At 36.4% G+C, this 16448-nt stretch overlaps 3 protein-coding genes and 1 pseudogene across 4 annotated transcripts; 2 read left to right on the top strand and 2 right to left on the bottom strand.

The window, feature by feature from the left end:
- The first annotated feature begins 404 nt into the window (after positions 1-404).
- On the top strand, positions 405-1710 carry LOC113324111 (alpha carbonic anhydrase 1, chloroplastic-like). The gene is made up of 6 exons (XM_026572446.1): positions 405-477; positions 599-750; positions 847-953; positions 1055-1160; positions 1326-1502; positions 1591-1710. The coding sequence occupies exons 1-6, from the start codon at positions 405-407 to the stop codon at positions 1708-1710; spliced, it is 735 nt and encodes a 244-aa protein (XP_026428231.1).
- Positions 1711-2222: 512 nt separating this feature from the next.
- Positions 2223-4072, bottom strand: LOC113324110 (annotated as a pseudogene).
- A 702-nt stretch (positions 4073-4774) lies between these two features.
- Positions 4775-7436, top strand: LOC113323704 (alpha carbonic anhydrase 1, chloroplastic-like). Of its 2 annotated transcripts, none has more exons than XM_026572050.1 (7): positions 4775-5190; positions 6009-6105; positions 6197-6405; positions 6482-6588; positions 6675-6777; positions 6881-7060; positions 7166-7436. In XM_026572050.1, exons 1-7 carry the CDS (start codon positions 4870-4872, stop codon positions 7289-7291), a joined length of 1143 nt encoding a protein of 380 aa, XP_026427835.1. In that variant the 5' UTR covers positions 4775-4869; the 3' UTR covers positions 7292-7436. The 2 variants fall into 2 exon arrangements, with proteins under 2 accessions (XP_026427835.1, XP_026427834.1); XM_026572049.1 differs by having other exon boundaries at positions 6194-6405.
- Positions 7437-7840: 404 nt separating this feature from the next.
- LOC113320552 (uncharacterized protein At1g76070-like) lies at positions 7841-9282 on the bottom strand. The gene has a single exon (XM_026568459.1). The coding sequence runs from the start codon at positions 9140-9142 to the stop codon at positions 8255-8257; it is 888 nt and encodes a 295-aa protein (XP_026424244.1). The 5' UTR covers positions 9143-9282; the 3' UTR covers positions 7841-8254.
- Between the last annotated feature and the right edge of the window lie 7166 nt (positions 9283-16448).

Below are 16448 nucleotides of genomic sequence, written 5' to 3'. Positions count from 1 at the left end.
AGTATTTAAAAATTGGTATGATGAAACTGTTTACATCCCGACTATTTTTACATTTTTGTCCATTTAAACAGTATCAAAATCTAAATGTCATTTTCACCCAAAAATTGTTGATTTTGGTCTTTTTAACCAATTTATTCTAAACAGAATTTTATAGACGGTTTGCTGTAAGCAAGATCCTCCTTAAATCGGACTCTAAGTAATCGAGTTAGACACCATCATATACCAACTGTCATGGTTGATAACAAAGGAACAGGAGGATATTATCCAACTTTTCTAGAATAATGTTTTAGCGTTGTAAATTGCAACGTTTAGTGAAAATTTGCAATAAGTCCAAATTCCATCCCACCTATAAACCCAATGTCAAACAAGACTGATTGAACATATAGAAAACAGAAGAAGTAAAAATGACGACTTCTCAAATAACCATTTGCATTCTCGGTATAGCAACTACACTGCTCTGTGCAACTTCTTTCGCACGTAAGAATGCTCGTTAATTAGTTCTTTTTACCATCCATAAATTTGTCAGCATGAACTCTATTCATGATCGAGCATGGTCTGTTTATGTACGTATACTAATTTTTTTTTTAAATGTTTCCAGAAGTTGTGAACTTTACTTATAGTGGAGATACTGGTCCGCCGTATTGGAGTCAGTTAAGTCCAGCTTATGCTGCGTGTTCCAAAGGAAGAATTCAATCACCTATAAACATCGAAACGAACGATGCCGTTTATAATCCAAACCTCCTGCCACAAGTTAGAGATTACAATGATGTAAATTACATTCCAACCTTAAGATTTCGGGATTACGCGTAAAATATGGTGGGTTCACATACACAATTACATATGCAGTTGTTATACGGGGAAGGTGTAGGTTCGGTCCTTATAGACGGAAAGAAGCACAATTTATTGCAATCACATTGGCATTCTCCTTCTGAACATACCATTGATGGAATTCGGTTGGCACTATTTACCTTAACTTGAGTATATTTTCTTCTTGTTTGTAAATTAAATTCTTATGTAATTCATTGATGAATTTTTACATTCTATGAATTTACAGCTATGATGTAGAGCTTCATCTAGTTCACAAATCCGATGACAACACTACTTTGTCTGTCATTTCAATCCTGTATCGATTAGGAAAACCCGATTCGTTCGTCTCTCAAGTAAGATCTCTTCCCACTTTTCTGTCATTTTGAACCTTGTTAGCCGGTTTTCAAGATTAGTTAAGCTCGTAGGTTTTGAACACGGTATCATATTTGATGTTATGAATGTGGGAAGTGTAATCATTTGTTGTTGTTTTTTTTGGCCGTCTGCTTGGATATCTAAAGGTAAAGGACCAGTTACATAAAATGAACAAGAAGGTGCGCATATGGACTGTCAAAAAGGTTCCTATCAAACTTGTTAGAACCGAAGAATTGAAGTGTACAATACCATATTATAGATACCTTGGTTCTCTTACTGCTCCACCGTGTACTGAGCAAGTTATCTGGACTATTCTTGGCCAGGTATTCATATCTTTTCAAAAACAAATACATTTGGTATGTGTATTCATGGTGTGTAACTATAACAGGGTGAAAGGCTATGATGTTGCAGGTGAGGGAGATCTCCAAACAACAAGTAGCTGCACTAAAGGCAGCACTGGGTAAATCGTACCAAAGAAATGCAAGGCCTCTACAGAAATTGAACGGGAGGCGAGTAGAAGCTTGGAAATAGTAAAGGCACACAATTATTACATTTATATATGTCCTAATTTTTGATATTTAGGTGTTCAATCTTGAATTCTCTTACCAATAAACATATTATTGATTCTCTTGATATCTTAAGCAAGCTGGCTGCTGCATAATGAACAACTATTTGCACACCCTGTAAGAATTTGACCTTAAACAGAATATATCCTTTGAAGTAGCCTAAAAAAAATCCTAATACTATATGAACATAGTTCTCATAATCGTATCACCCAATGTGGGAATGCCATAGCCATGAAGCTGCAAGTTTGGATTCACTGCCAATGTTTGGAAAACTGATTTGGATAATGCAATGATGGTAAAAAGTAAAACCAAAAAGAAAGTAAAACCAATCAACTGTGAATGGAGAGGCTCATAGTTTGAGTTTGAGAATTTTGTGGTAGCTGATAGCCCATATAGGACTATTAGTTTTGAGCATCCAATTTGGTGTTTGTCGTCATAAGTAAAAAGCAACATAAAGGGATTCAAACGAAATAACATTCACCAGCCTTTACCAATGAGCCACATCCAATTTAATGCTATACCCCTATAAGCAGAAAAAGTGCAAACAAATTCCCCAGCGCGTTTTGCTCTGGACCCAGAGAACGTACGTACAATGAGCATCAGAAAGTCGTTAAAACATTAAAAAGAGATGCGTTTCTGATCAAGTGAACCAACCTTGTAACCTTGGGGTGCCATTGTAAAGACGCGAAGTGTGAGATATCCGTTGCTTAATCCTAAGAACCATGTCAAAAAGATCATCCAGACTTGGCCGTAAAATAGAAGCATGGTATGAGTAAGAAACGAGACAGAGTTGCACCCAGGACGACCTTTCTTGATAATATGCCTTCTGAGACTGGAAGGTATCTCCCAACAAAATCTAGAAAATTATGCACTGTTATCAAAACAGACGCATACCTGAATTCATAAAGAAGAACCACAAAAGTGTAAGAAGCTCCCGCAAATGATTTGTTACTCGGCACACAGGGAAGAGAGATTACCAGGAACCTAAGCTATGTTTCCCTGTATCTTCAGATAAGAACCCAGGGAATATCGACAATGTCAATGCGTGTATTAGAAGTATTGCCATTGCAAGGTCCAGGTTTTGAATTAGCAACTGTTTAGTGGTCAGGCGCTCCAGTTGTTGTTTATGGCCATCCTCCTCATCAGCCTGAAATTCAAAAACTCCTAAATCTTATTTCTCGGCCTAATAGTAAATAACGAGTTGGACAAGATGAAAAGAAAGAAAGTATTATACTATTCCGATTTGCTGCATTTCCGTGCCAGCTGCAACTGTTTTTGACCCTTCCGAAGCTGCCTTGGACCTATAGTACTTGACAATTGGTAGTTTTGCGAAGAAAAATGCATAGAGGAGAGCACACAACAACATAAAAGATGTGGCATTTGAGAGAAACACCACTGCAACAGATAATGAGATATAAGATTCATGAGAGATCCACTGAGTACCAAGGAAAATTCAGATGTTACAAATTTTAGTCCGGCCGTGTATGAACATGGAAAGTCGCGTTGTTGGTTCCTGATGATGTGCAACTTACTTGCACCCTTGCGAAGTCCACTCCTGGAATTTTCAAAAGATGCTTTTGTTATCAACCGCAAAAATGACGTAGGATCCCTGATGCAGCCATGCCACTCGGAAAATTCTGTATTTGTTTCGGAATATATTTCAGTACTAACAAACCAGTAAAAAGAGAAAATTGAGCCAAGAAAAAAGATAAATATTACCTGCATAAACTCAGGACACATCATAGAGAGATCTCCAAACAGCCCACCTTCAAGAGACCCCTGCGCAACTGCAACAATTACAACAATTGAGCAGAGACCAATGAACCTCCCAAGCCCCCCACCTCCAGATGTTGCTAGGTCCAACTATGAAACAAACGGAAGAACAAAATGTTCCACAGGTGAGCAAACAAAAAGATGAAACTGCTTAATGTATGATAACATGCGAGAGGAGGTGACTACTTATAACTATGATTGCTGCATTACTCAGAAAAACAAGTAGACATCCGGAAATAATTCGTTTTCTTGTGTTCAGTGTTGCCTCATAGTATGTTAGTATAGCAGTAATTGTTAGTACAACAAACAATTGGGAGCACCCTAGCCGAATGGTAATCCTGCATCAATGAAAGAAAGCAATGTAAGTTTGATCCTTTAGCAACACATTCAAGTAAAAGCAAAAGGTAGACACATACCGGGAACAAGTGTTGATAGTAATCTTGTATTGTCACAATACTGTTCCAAGAAAGAAGGCACCCAACTCCTAGAAGCCAGCATATTATACTTGCCATGATCCGTCCTTGTACCTCTGGTTTGGCCATTATGCCAGCCATGGCTGCTATTCTTTTCTTTGAGTTCCTCCTACCTTCAAGATAATCAAATTGACTGGCACTGTAGAAAATCTCCTTATAAACTTCTAAACTAGAAAAATACAATCAAGAAAAATGAAAGCCAATCATACAGTTATTGATAAAACAAAAATCCTTAATGGTGAGATTATGCTGCATTATCTGATTTGGTTTATAGATTTTTTTCTCGACTGGAAAAGGATCAAAAGTGAAGCTATGTAATTTCCTTTATTCTCTAACACATTTAATTGTGTTTCCCCTCCTCCTTTATTCTCTCGTCAATCCATCCCCCTTGGCTCTTTTTAGTTCCTTGGTCATAAATATTGCAAGATCCCTTTTTAAATCCCCTGCACTTATTGATGTTTAATTTTTGATGCATTTCTCTCAACTGCTTCAGTTCTATCGTAGTAGGAGGAGAATTCCAGAGACATGAGCTATATACATATAGGTTTTGGATGCATTTCTCAACTGCTCTATTTCTTCTTGTTGGATAGGTTTTGACGCACACCTTAATAGTAAATACTATCAGTTTGAGATATTTAAACCTATCTCTATTTTTTGATATGGGCGTTGTCCCTTTTCTGAGTTGGTCATGAGTTCGAACCTCTATAGCCACAATTTCCCAACTAAACATCAATATGATAGCATTTGTGGACAGGAATTTTTGTGTTAGTTTTTATTTTCCATCACGAAAAGCTCCGGCTGAAATTCTAAGCTACGTCCCAGCAGTCGTCTAGCTGTCTCCCTCCCGGAGAACTTCTGTTCAATCCGCCGAACCATAAATGGCTTCTTTATCCACATTTTTAGCAGCTGCAAGAATAAAGGATCCGCAGTACCGTCAATACAAGATTTTTTTTATAAAATCTTCAAATTTGCTTGATAAACATCCACATTTGCATCCGCGAAGCTTTCAAATTACTTTATTTCATCTTCCAAATGCAACTAAAGATGAGAGATTCGTGTGTTTTACGAACAGAGCAAATCTGGAGTTTCCGGTCGGAAGTACTGTTGATGATAAGATTGGTGAGACTCATAAATGCTTACTGTCAGATTTGCGGAGACGACTCATGGATGCCGTTCATTCTTATGGTGGAATCTTGGAGGTAAATTTTATTAATTTGTTACCCATAAACATCTGTAAGCTTTACTATTGACAAAGTCAACTCCCTTGTTTGCAAATGGTCCACGGGTTTTTTCTTGTTCTTTTTTGGAAGTCATTTTATTTTTTTAATACTATAAGAAAACTTATCAGTTGCTTGCTTGGATACCAAAAATCAAAAGCATAAGCTAATCTCTGAAATAGAAGCAAAAACAATTTACTTCGCATAATATTTTTTGTTTTTAGAAATTATTCTGAAACTGTGTTTTTCTAAGAGATCATAAATAAAGCTAGGAAGTTCTAAGAAGTAGACGTTCATGCAAGACTTAGAGTAGGATGAAGTAATGTGTACACCTTGTGTTGTGAAACTAGTAAATCTCCACTTATATGGCTAAGCGCCAAAATGAAGAGCAAAAGTTGAAACAAAATCCACAAAATGTTGTTACATTTTGGTTAACTACACATGATGCGTTTTGAAGTTGACGGTTAACCGATGATGACCATGTAACCATTAACTGACTGACGATAATGCTTCCATAATACTGATCATATAATCAAGATGGGAAATGGAGTACGTTACCCGGCCGATCACATCGAAGCATTTTCCATATCATCTCCTTGTGGATTTGCAAATTGAGAAAGAAGATTACTGGAAGAGAGGAACAATGACATATACAATGAAATCGCTTTAAATTTCTGAGATAATCTTGCCATTGTCATTTATTTGCCTTATCAATTCTTCTTGTTTTTCAGGAAGTTAATCTTCATGTTCGAAGTTATATTAATAGATCACGTTCTTTCCTTTGTTACTTGTAAGAACAGATAAAAACAGCAACAACATCAACAATGGTTACTGGAATCGCCATTTTCGTTCTCGGGCTGGCAGTTACGTTAGTCCTAACCTCTGGTTCATTTGCAGGTGTGTATTTAGAGAAAAATCCTTGAGAACTAATCCTATGATCTTATCTAATAAGCTTCTTTTTTTGGTGTGTTTTTGTTTAATGAAGTAGAAGAACCTGACTTTAGTTATAGCGGACATAAGGGTCCGGACAAGTGGGCAACTTTAGATCCATCATTCGCTATGTGCGAAAATGGAGAGGCTCAATCACCTGTAAACATTGTAAAGAAAACTGCAGTTTATAACCCCAAACTTGAGCCTTTAACCAGAGATTACAAAGATGTAAATGCAACTCTGATTGACAATATCGTCAATATACAGGTATGTGAATATTACCATTTATTCTCTTGAATTTTTGTTACAAGTTAATCAACCTTATGTGACATTATGCGGACAGTTACTATTCGGGAATGGCGCTGGTGCGATAAATATAGGTGGCAAGCAGTACAAGTTGATACAGACACATTGGCATTCACCGTCTGAACATACTATTGATGGAATTCGGTTTGTAATCATTTTGATGAGTCGCTATTACCATGTTCTTTCACATACTGTTGTAGTTTACAATGAGTGTTGTTGGATGATTGCAGTTACGATGTTGAACAGCATATGGTTCACCAGTCCGCTGATGGCTGTTTTTCTGTCATTGCAATCTTGTATCGATTCGGAATCCCAGACCCTCTACTCAACCAGGTAACTGTAGCAGTATTTCATTTCCTTGCTATATTTGAATTTGTAGAAGTATTTCTGGATACTCCGTCTGAAGGATAGAATTTGGGGTTGCTTGAGTTTACAGTTGGAGGGTCATTTAAAGAAATTGCGTTCGGAGGCAGAAATTGGTCATCCCGGTTCCAGGTTCCCTGTGGAGCTCATACGAGCTGCTGATTTAGAAAGTACAAACACATATTTCAGATACATTGGCTCTCTTACGACTCCACCGTGTACTGAGAAGGTCACCTGGACCATCCTCGAAAAGGTATTTTTTACATAAACACATCCTACACGTATATACAAACATACGCGTTCGCATATGCAAGTGCACATATTTACATATTTGGGTTGAGGACGATTTATGATGCAGGTGAGGGAGATGTCTAAACAACAGGTAGCTTCTCTAAGAGCTGTGATGAGCAAAGAAAACAAACAAAATGCAAGACCCACACAGCCATTGAATGGGAGAACAGTGGAGTTATATGTTCAAACATGATACCACGTTTCTATAATGTCAAAAAAGGAAAGAAGATATCAGTACATTTATCTTGCATATCTGTTACACCAATTCTGGAAAAATAACTGCTAGTGACTGTTGCCCTATCTTTTCACTCTAATTTGTAGCTAATATTATAAAATAAATGAAATTAATGATATTTATTTATTCATAGAAACTGACGTATTAAAAAATAACGGAAGGAGTAGTATGTACTACGTGTTGCAGGCGTCTATTATGGCAAAGTAAACTAAACAAGATCTTAAACACAGCCCGTACACAATTATAAAAAAAAATATATTAGTAGATAATTAAGAAGAGAAAGTACTGCACGAAAACAGTTAGTCTGATGATCTAACTAAATGTATTATCCAAAAACAATCTTAAAAAAACAGAGACAAGATCGAGTGGTCCTGTTATTTTAACACAACTTGTGCCAAATTTTAAAAAATGGAACCATGTGATGTGACACAAACAACCGCCAATTGAGAGTGCAGTGGTCCGGTAGATATTCACGAATTTCAAACACAAATTGAAAATATCAACATATTAAATCCAACAAATTTTAACATTCACGGATATTTACAGTCTTACACAATCCAAAGCAACCCCAAATAGAAAAAAAAAATATATATATATATATATATATATATATAAACATGCATGGTAAAGATTTGGCAGATTCCGGCAAGACTAGATGCCGAGTAAGGTTTGCAACATTTAATGCTTAAGATGCTGAAGGCACATGGCTCCCTTCCATTTCTGTTTTTTTTTTATGCTGCTTCTGCAATGGTGTACAAAATAATGGACTAGAAGTACTGTCTAGACCCATAAACAAACAATGTGTCCCAGCGTTTGTACAATAAGTATCCAGAAGAAGTAGCAAATTTCACATGTAATACTCCCAATTGTGTTGGCAATGATAATAATCATAGAAACAAAATCGAAAGAAAAAAAAGAAAATTAAACAGAGGCGGGACCTCCGGTTACCCAATCACGAGCACTACAATCAATCTCCATAGGCTGGCCTGATCCACGTCGACTAAACACCGACCCACGATCACCACCAACCGGTCCTTCAAACTCACCCGATTCATCATCCAGTCCTCCTCCCCATGATCCCGACTTCCTGCCAGACGTAAACCGTTTCAAACCACCTAAACTCGGTGGTTCGCTCACCGCCGGACCTTTACTCTTCGATTCACCCGCCGCCACCACTTCCTCCGACGGCGATTTGGAAATCTTATTAGACGAATCAAGACCAGATAGATTCTTCTTCTTCCCACTACCGATTCGGAAAACTGATCTCACGCTAGACCAGAATCCAGTTTTGTGCGGCTTATTAGAAGAAGAAGGACTGTTTTTCTTAGATTCATCGTCAACAGACCTAATTGAATTCCGAAACCTGAAACTCCGACTCTTAGCGACGAAACTCTCTTTAGTTGACCTAACTCTTCCGATACATGAGACTTTCGGCGACGAAGGTTCACTCAACGGAGGAGCAGAACTCGATGATTTTGATCTTGATCGTTTCGGAAAAAACAATCTGGATTTCGTTGGTACAGTAGACTTAGAATTCCTTCTACCACCACCAGCAGCAACAACGAAACAGGAATTTTGTGGTTTTGGTAAACCGATTACTGATGCTTTTGATTTCAAACTGGTGAAGAATCTCTGAGATGCAGATGATGATCTTGAATGGGAGATGCTTCTGCTAGGGCTTGGTTTCGTTGAATAATTTCTTTCGAATAGACCGCCTGTTTTACTTAACCAATCTAATTCTTCTTCTTTTTTGAGACTGATTGAATTTGGTGGATAATCATCTGATGATGATTGTTGATGATGATTCATGATTGATGCTTGAATTTGATTAATCCATCGGAGATGTAGAAGTAGTACTGGTTTGTATTGCTGGTGTGTCTGGGGTTTTGAATTGGGGGAATATGATGGAACCTGTAGATGGCGTCTGAAATCAAGAAAAAGAGGACAATAATTGGGCGAGTGAAAGAGGTGAGGAGCCTAGTTAGTAAGTTCGCGAATGATTCGCGAATCATTCGCGAATTTTTCCGTATCACGAATTTTACCGTCTTATTCGCGTACGTTTGCAACTCCGAACCCAAGTCGCGTATTATGTGGCATTCCCGGATTATTCGCGAATCGTTCACGAATTTTACGTATCCCGAATTATACGTCCGCTTAATTCGTCATAAATTCTTTAGCTTTTACTTTTCAAAGACTCCACTTTTTGGGCTTTACTGCCTCCCGAACATACACGACCGAATATTAGACGTGTTGTAATTTTTATGAAACAAAAACGACTGAAGAGATTTGAAAGTGAAGGTGAGAGAGATCTCAAACTCACTAACCAAGCATCTAAACCACCATACGACGTCCTTTTGGATAACTAATGTTGTATATATTATTAATATCATCATATTGAGTTTATTTTTTCCTTAAATAACTCACACATATGCATAAAAATTGGTCTATGACCTTATAAATACAAATTATTTGTTATATATAAATACCGAATTTTCAGAGCCGAACTCACATTTATAAATCGAATTATACACGTACGTATGCCGTTCCGAATTAATGACGAATCACGTCCCGTTGACCGAATTTTGGACCGAATCTGGATTTTACAAAACCGTATAATACTCGTACGTTTGCCGTTCCGTACGTTTGCCGAATCCCGAATTGCTAACTAGGGTGAGGAGGAGATATTGTCAAATTGGGGATTTTGGGGTTTCGTTTTCAAATGTGGAAATGGAGACTAGACTTTTCGAGAGAAGAAAGAGATTGTTTGTTTTTATAGAGAGAAAAGAAACTTAACTACTGCGGTCTCACGCCTACCGGTTTTTATTGTTGAGTGCTATTTCGAATCGATTTGTTTACGAATTTTGTCATTCAAAGCCTAATATCACCTACCCACGGGTGCACATGGTTCGATTCGGTACGGTTTTTGACGAAAAAACAACCAAAATCGAAGTACTCGGTTTTCCAATACTGGAAACCAATGAAACCATTTAACCTATCCGGTTTCATTCGGTTTTGAGCTTTCCGGTCGGTTTTTGGTTAACCGACTGATTTGAAATTCAAGTTTTATTTCTGTCAGTTGTACAATCCTGATAGACAACTTTTTTCTAAACCTGTCATAAAATTGTTATTTTTACATAATTTTAAACACATTAGATGTTCTTACAACACACATTAAAATAAAAACAACTAAATTGCGAAGAGTCTAATTTATTATCTCTAGTTACAAAAGAAAAATTCAAACACCACAAGTTCACAACCGGTTGTTCCTTACGAAGCTTCTGCATCTCTTTAGATGGGCAATCAAACCACCAGTCCCATTCTTCACAGGATCAGCATGTAATCTTGTGTTACAGTACCGACACATAGCATGTTTTGATGGTGGCCCTTGCCTATCGAAGTGATCCCACACTCCAACCCTAATTTGACGATGCCTACCAAGTGGTGCTGCTGCGTTTTCCATGGAAAGTTTAATAGTACCTTCACGTAAGTGGAACAAACAACATATCAAAATGCGGCCACCACATATCAAGATGCAGCCAACATAATTTCATTATTCAATATTGTAGATAATCAAGATTTTAGTCACCCACACATATGTATAGTCAGATTTTACTTAGAACCCATTAATATTATGCCATACATCAACACAAATCTTATACTAACAGTACACAATTTTAAAAATATAATTGAATCAAAGGAAATCAAGCCTCATACTAACAGTACACAAATCTCATGCAATCAAGCCTCCAAACCAAAGGAAATCGCATAAGAGAAAATTATTCATTCAATTGAATAGATTTAACATTAGATTTACCCAATTATTCTTCCCTAATCCCCTTTTCACTTTTAAGTCAACCTAAATTAGAATCACAAAACCCTCATTTTCATATTTGTAGCATCAAATTAACTAATAATTTCATATTTGAGTAACAGAGATCTACCTTTCTTTTGTTCTACGGATGGAGAAAAACCTTACCAATGAAGCTTGAAATCAAGAAGCCGTAATATCAAAATCTTTAAACACACTGTTGAATTAAAATAACGATGAACAAAAAATTGACAAGAGATTTGGGTAACAGATATTTACCTTTTTTGTTGTAGAGATAGAGAGAAACTTTAACAGTGAACCCTAAAATCAAAAAACCCTGAAATCGGTAAAATCCCTAAACATGCAGTTGATAAAAAAAATCAAGAAGATATTGAGTGAATAAGTTTACCCTTTTTGTTATAGAGATAGAAGAAGAAGGGGAAGAAGTATGTGGATCTGAATCTGATGATGGGTGAGATGGCGGAGGTGACTAACTGTGAGGAAGAAGAAGAAATGTGAAGAGAAGAAATGGGTTAGGCTGTTGCTAGTGTTGGTCGATGGTGAATGAAGAAATAAAACCTAACAAATCTAATGAATGACTTATATACCTAAATCTAATGGATATGATTAAACCTAATAAATCAACGGCTAGTATCTAGTTTATTCGGTACGTTTTTGGATAGAAACCGTAACTGAAACTAGATATGTCGGTTTCCTGGAACTAACAACCTAAACCGTTGGATTCGGTTTTACTTCGGTTCGGTTAATATTTCAATGGTTTTGGTTCGGTTAGGTTCGGTTTTGTGCATCCCTACACCTATTCAACAACTACACTCCGTTTTTTTTTCAACATTACCAACGGGGTGTTGGATTACTGGGAGGTATCAAAACCCATATAGAGGAAAGGATTTTTGTTTTCTTCCTGTATGTGTTTGGGTACTCTCCTGAGTAATCCGGCAACCTCATTAGCATCCATGTTTATTCTTTCTCTTTTTTAATCGAGGTCTGAATCTGATTCCATCCCAACTGGATATTAGACTCGTTAGATTTCTTTTATTTTTCCCAAGGTTTGATTCGAGTCTGACTCGAGCTCAACTTCTAGGAGAGGTTTGAATCAACTACAGTTTTGTACACAACCTATGAAACATTTTTTTTTTAAATAGATAAAACAGGGCTAGCCCTGGAGATTACGTTCCATGAGATTTAGGATACGGTAAGTGAAACACGTTAACCAAAAGAGGGGTAATCTCACCCATACCCCCAATGTTTACTGAGTTGCTGACTTAAACATAAGTCTGTTAATCTAACCACATACTCCCTTCGTTTCTAAAAAATAGGCAGGTTTTTTTTTTGATATGTCAAAAAAATAGGCTTGTTTCCATATGTGGAAAGTCAAATGTTATGATTTTACTACTATACTCATGGAATGACCAATTCTCTCTCTCCATTTTCTCTCCTAATACAAAAAGGGGACCACTTCTCTCTCATTTTTTTCTAATAATAAATGAGTGGGGACCAAAAGATAGATTAGGAAAAAACGTGTAAAAGTGGCTTCAATGATTAGTTTTTTTAATTTTTGTGAAAACCAAACAAGCTTATTTTTTAGAAACGGAGGGAGTATAAGTTTTCCGTGATAGGAATCAAACTCAAATAATATAGTTCCTTAATACATAGTATTGTTGTCTAATTTTACTGGTATCAACAAAGATTTGGTAGCTTCGAGAACTTTCATACTATCACTTCCCAACTGAACTTTTAAGAAGATTTAGTTGCCGTAACCAATGGATTGTTGTAGAAGCCTTCATGTCCTTTACATCCTCTCCTGAGCTCCCTGAGATGAATTTGCGCCTAGCTCCAAGATAGTTTCCTACATGGTTAGAGACAAACCCCCTTTTTAGTTATCATTATTAAGACTAAAAGACATAGATACTTTTGGATTTCCTAGATTAATTTCAACAGGCTTTTGAGAACTGTTGATCAGTATATCTGATGTTCATTTATTCTCATTCGTCTCCTAGTTTCACAAAGCATTCTAATTATGTTATCACTTTCCCTTTTAGCGAAAAGCTTTATTTTCCTAAAAACTACGTCACATCTTGATCACCAAACTTTCCACATTACAAATGACCATTATGTCGGACCAATGTGAGGGACCTAATATCTTAATTTCATATCTTTCGGATCAGTTTATCAACCAAAAGTGGAATTTAAGCTTCACATTCATCAGAGTAGAAACATTGAACCCAAGAAATGCATACACAGATAAAGTAAAATAGGATAATATAAAGAGATGGGTTACGGTTTCTTCTTGTCTCCCACACAAGGGGAATATCTTGTTAACGTGAGGTAGAATCTGTGTTATTTTCTCATTTAACAGCAGGATCGAACGAGCACATTGCTAAATGAAAGTTTTGATCTTTGGCAGTATATTCATTTTCCAAATCATGTTCCAAGAACCTTGTTTGTCTCGTATTTTTAGTATGCTCTCTTCTAATCAACTTTCTATAGAGAGACTTGGTGGTGAGCTTTCTATTTTTCTCAAGCATCCATCTTACTTCATCTTTCTTGTTCTTGTTTACCTGAATCATTCTAACAATATTAACACTATCTTCATCAAAGTATACTCTTGGATCTTGCTCAAGTTCCATCTCCATTTGTCTTCACTGAAAGCGCGTGGGTACCAAAATACACCACCAAACTTTTCTTAGGAAATTCGTCGGAAAACACCCAACACAATTCTTAGAGTTCAACTTAATAAATCTCAATCAAGGAATTATATGGCAAGCTTATATCTCCTAACTTACACAATTAGAAAGTTTACAGAACCAAGTCTATGAACCTAATTATGATGAGTTTACTTGGATGGTACCAAAGACTAATATCCAAGAATCAATAAAGTTGTATCCAAAAACTATGTCATGCGTATCTACTGTGATTGATTAACACACAAGCTATGATAGTTAAATTATAAAGATAAACAATATATTACTGAAAAAGAAATAACACAGACACTAGAAGTATTTTTAACAAGGAAACCGCAAATGCAGAAAAACCCCAAGACCTAGTCCAGATTGAACACCAAATTGTATTAAGCTGTTACAGAAACTAGCCTACTACCAATTAACTTAGGTTTGGAATATAGTTGAGACCGAATTAAACCCTCCCAGCAATTCATTTACAGTCGCTTCCCTACGCCTCTTGAATCCCAACAAGACTCCGCATAATTGATTCCCTTAGTTGACGTCACACCAACTATGAGTTTCTTCAACTCAGTTAAAGACTTCAAACCAATCTTCCTCCCACAGATAAGTCTACATGTGTGATTTCCTTTTTGATCGTAGATCAAGGTGGGAGTGTAAATCGATAGCAATATATAGATAGAGTCTAACTAACCTTAAAATCCAGACTTATGCTACACGAAGTGCACCCTAGATTATTATTCACCTAACAAGTACAAAACTTTTGTAATCAACAAAGTTTGAGACGAAGAATACTTTGATGATTTATATCTATCTTGTTGATGGAGTAAGACCCAATTATCAAACAAGATCAGGATACTCAATCTATCAAAATAACAGATCTTGGCTTCATGATTCCCTATGAAGTATTTTTAGTCACTAAACCCTAAAAGGGTTTTAGGAAGAGGATGAATCTAGTTACAACTTAGACACACCAAGGGAAGTGGTTTCAGGATTCAAAGATCCCAGTTGTTTGAGGTTCCCCTTTTATAGGCTTCCAAAGAATAGGTTGTTTTTGGTTTAAGCTAGGATAGCTTTGAAACTAAGAAATCAATATTCACCGTTAGATAAATGTTTGAAATCTAAGTTATATAAACAAGATATACACTCTGGTTAGGTAAGACGTAACCAAACCGTGTATAAAGATTATTTTCAAGGTGGTTAGCCTAAACTAGCCGATTTGAACTTATAAGCTTAATATTCATTTTCATAAACACTTAAGACTTAACTCGAAGCACAATAAAGTGATCAAATATATCTATGGTTTTTTATAGATTATTCAAACGCAAGCTATTTCGGAGAAATAATTTATGTGCGTAAGAATTGAATCGACATGGCATGTAGGTGTACAAAGTACAAATACCAAAGTGGTTCGTGAGTCACAGTACGCGTACCGGTTTGCATACCAAAAACACTACCAAGTTTCGTAGTTAACACGGAAAAATTTGGGTACGTGTGCATGTTTGCATACCACAAACAATTAGTTACCGAGTTCCGGAGTTCATGGAACAATTCAGGTACGGGTACCGGTATGGACACCAAACCAGTTCTGTGACCACAGTTCTTTTACGGTTTGCATACGGGTATGTGTACCGATCCGGTTCACGAGTTAACAGATTATATTCAAGGTGTGCATAAGAATATGCGTACCAAAAATATATATGTCGACATAAAGCTACTCTATTACACGCACGAGTACATGTAATAAGGTTTCAAATTTATAACAGTTTTCACACTTCGTAAGACTGAAGTGCATACTGTTTTGCATCCGGATTTATACTAATTTTATATTTCTATCTAAATCGATTCGAAATATTCTCAAATAACATCAGTGACACATATCATTGTTCCGGGCTATCTTGAATGACAAAACTTGAATCACGATTTTGATTCCGAACAATAAATTATCCTTAATCGAATTTCATCAAGTATGAAAAAGTGTTCATTAAGCTTAGTCATTATATTTCGAAAACTAATTATCAAGATAAACTTGACTCGAAATTCTTGTCTATGCATGATAGTCTAATTAGTTATGCGACTTCGTCTCATAGATAGAAAGATGAATATAACTTGAGATATAGGTGGTTCAGCCTTCACTTACCTTTTGTTGAAAAAGTTCTCCAAAATCTTCGGTTGATCTTCGCCTTCAAACGGTAGAACGTAATGATGACTTCCATAATGTCCATATCTCAACTGTACCTCTATCCCAGTCCAAGACTTAACTAATTGTATAATAGAAATCATGATATAGTTTTGACAAAAGCTTGAGATAGCAACACTTGTAAGTTCGACCGAGCAATTCTATAACAATCTCCCCCTTTGTCAATTTTAGTGACAAAACTTATCAATACACATGGATGAAAAAATAAAGCTTTGAAAACTCCTCGAAGCCATCATGCCTTGATTTCGTTGGTTTCTTCAACTCCTTGAATTCTTTGTTATTTCAAGTTGCAATGATTCTGAACGTGTTCAACTCAGCATCGTTGTTGTTGAAGATCCGTAGCGATAACAACTTTGAAAATAAATATTCTCAATCGTTGTTATACGGAACATAGTATTATTATCTTCT

The sequence above is a fragment of the Papaver somniferum genome, chromosome 11 (assembly GCF_003573695.1).
Source record: "Papaver somniferum cultivar HN1 chromosome 11, ASM357369v1, whole genome shotgun sequence".
NCBI lineage: Eukaryota > Viridiplantae > Streptophyta > Magnoliopsida > Ranunculales > Papaveraceae > Papaver > Papaver somniferum.
The sequence above is the reverse complement of the archived record's forward strand: the minus strand, read 5'-3'. Positions and strand labels throughout refer to the sequence as shown.

Excerpts from the sequence above, each read along its gene's own strand:
- LOC113320552 (XM_026568459.1), bottom strand. The coding sequence starts at position 9,142 with ATGAATCATCATCAACAATCATCATCAGATGATTATCCACCAAATTCA.
- LOC113324111 (XM_026572446.1), top strand. The coding sequence starts at position 405 with ATGACGACTTCTCAAATAACCATTTGCATTCTCGGTATAGCAACTACA. Across the intron at positions 478-598 it reads CTGTGCAACTTCTTTCGCAC|AAGTTGTGAACTTTACTTAT; the intron begins GTAAGAATGCTC and ends AAATGTTTCCAG. Across the intron at positions 751-846 it reads ATCCAAACCTCCTGCCACAA|TTGTTATACGGGGAAGGTGT; the intron begins GTTAGAGATTAC and ends TTACATATGCAG.
- LOC113323704 (XM_026572049.1), top strand. The coding sequence starts at position 4,870 with ATGGCTTCTTTATCCACATTTTTAGCAGCTGCAAGAATAAAGGATCCG. Across the intron at positions 5,191-6,008 it reads CTTATGGTGGAATCTTGGAG|ATAAAAACAGCAACAACATC; the intron begins GTAAATTTTATT and ends TTGTAAGAACAG. Across the intron at positions 6,106-6,193 it reads AACCTCTGGTTCATTTGCAG|TAGAAGAACCTGACTTTAGT; the intron begins GTGTGTATTTAG and ends TGTTTAATGAAG.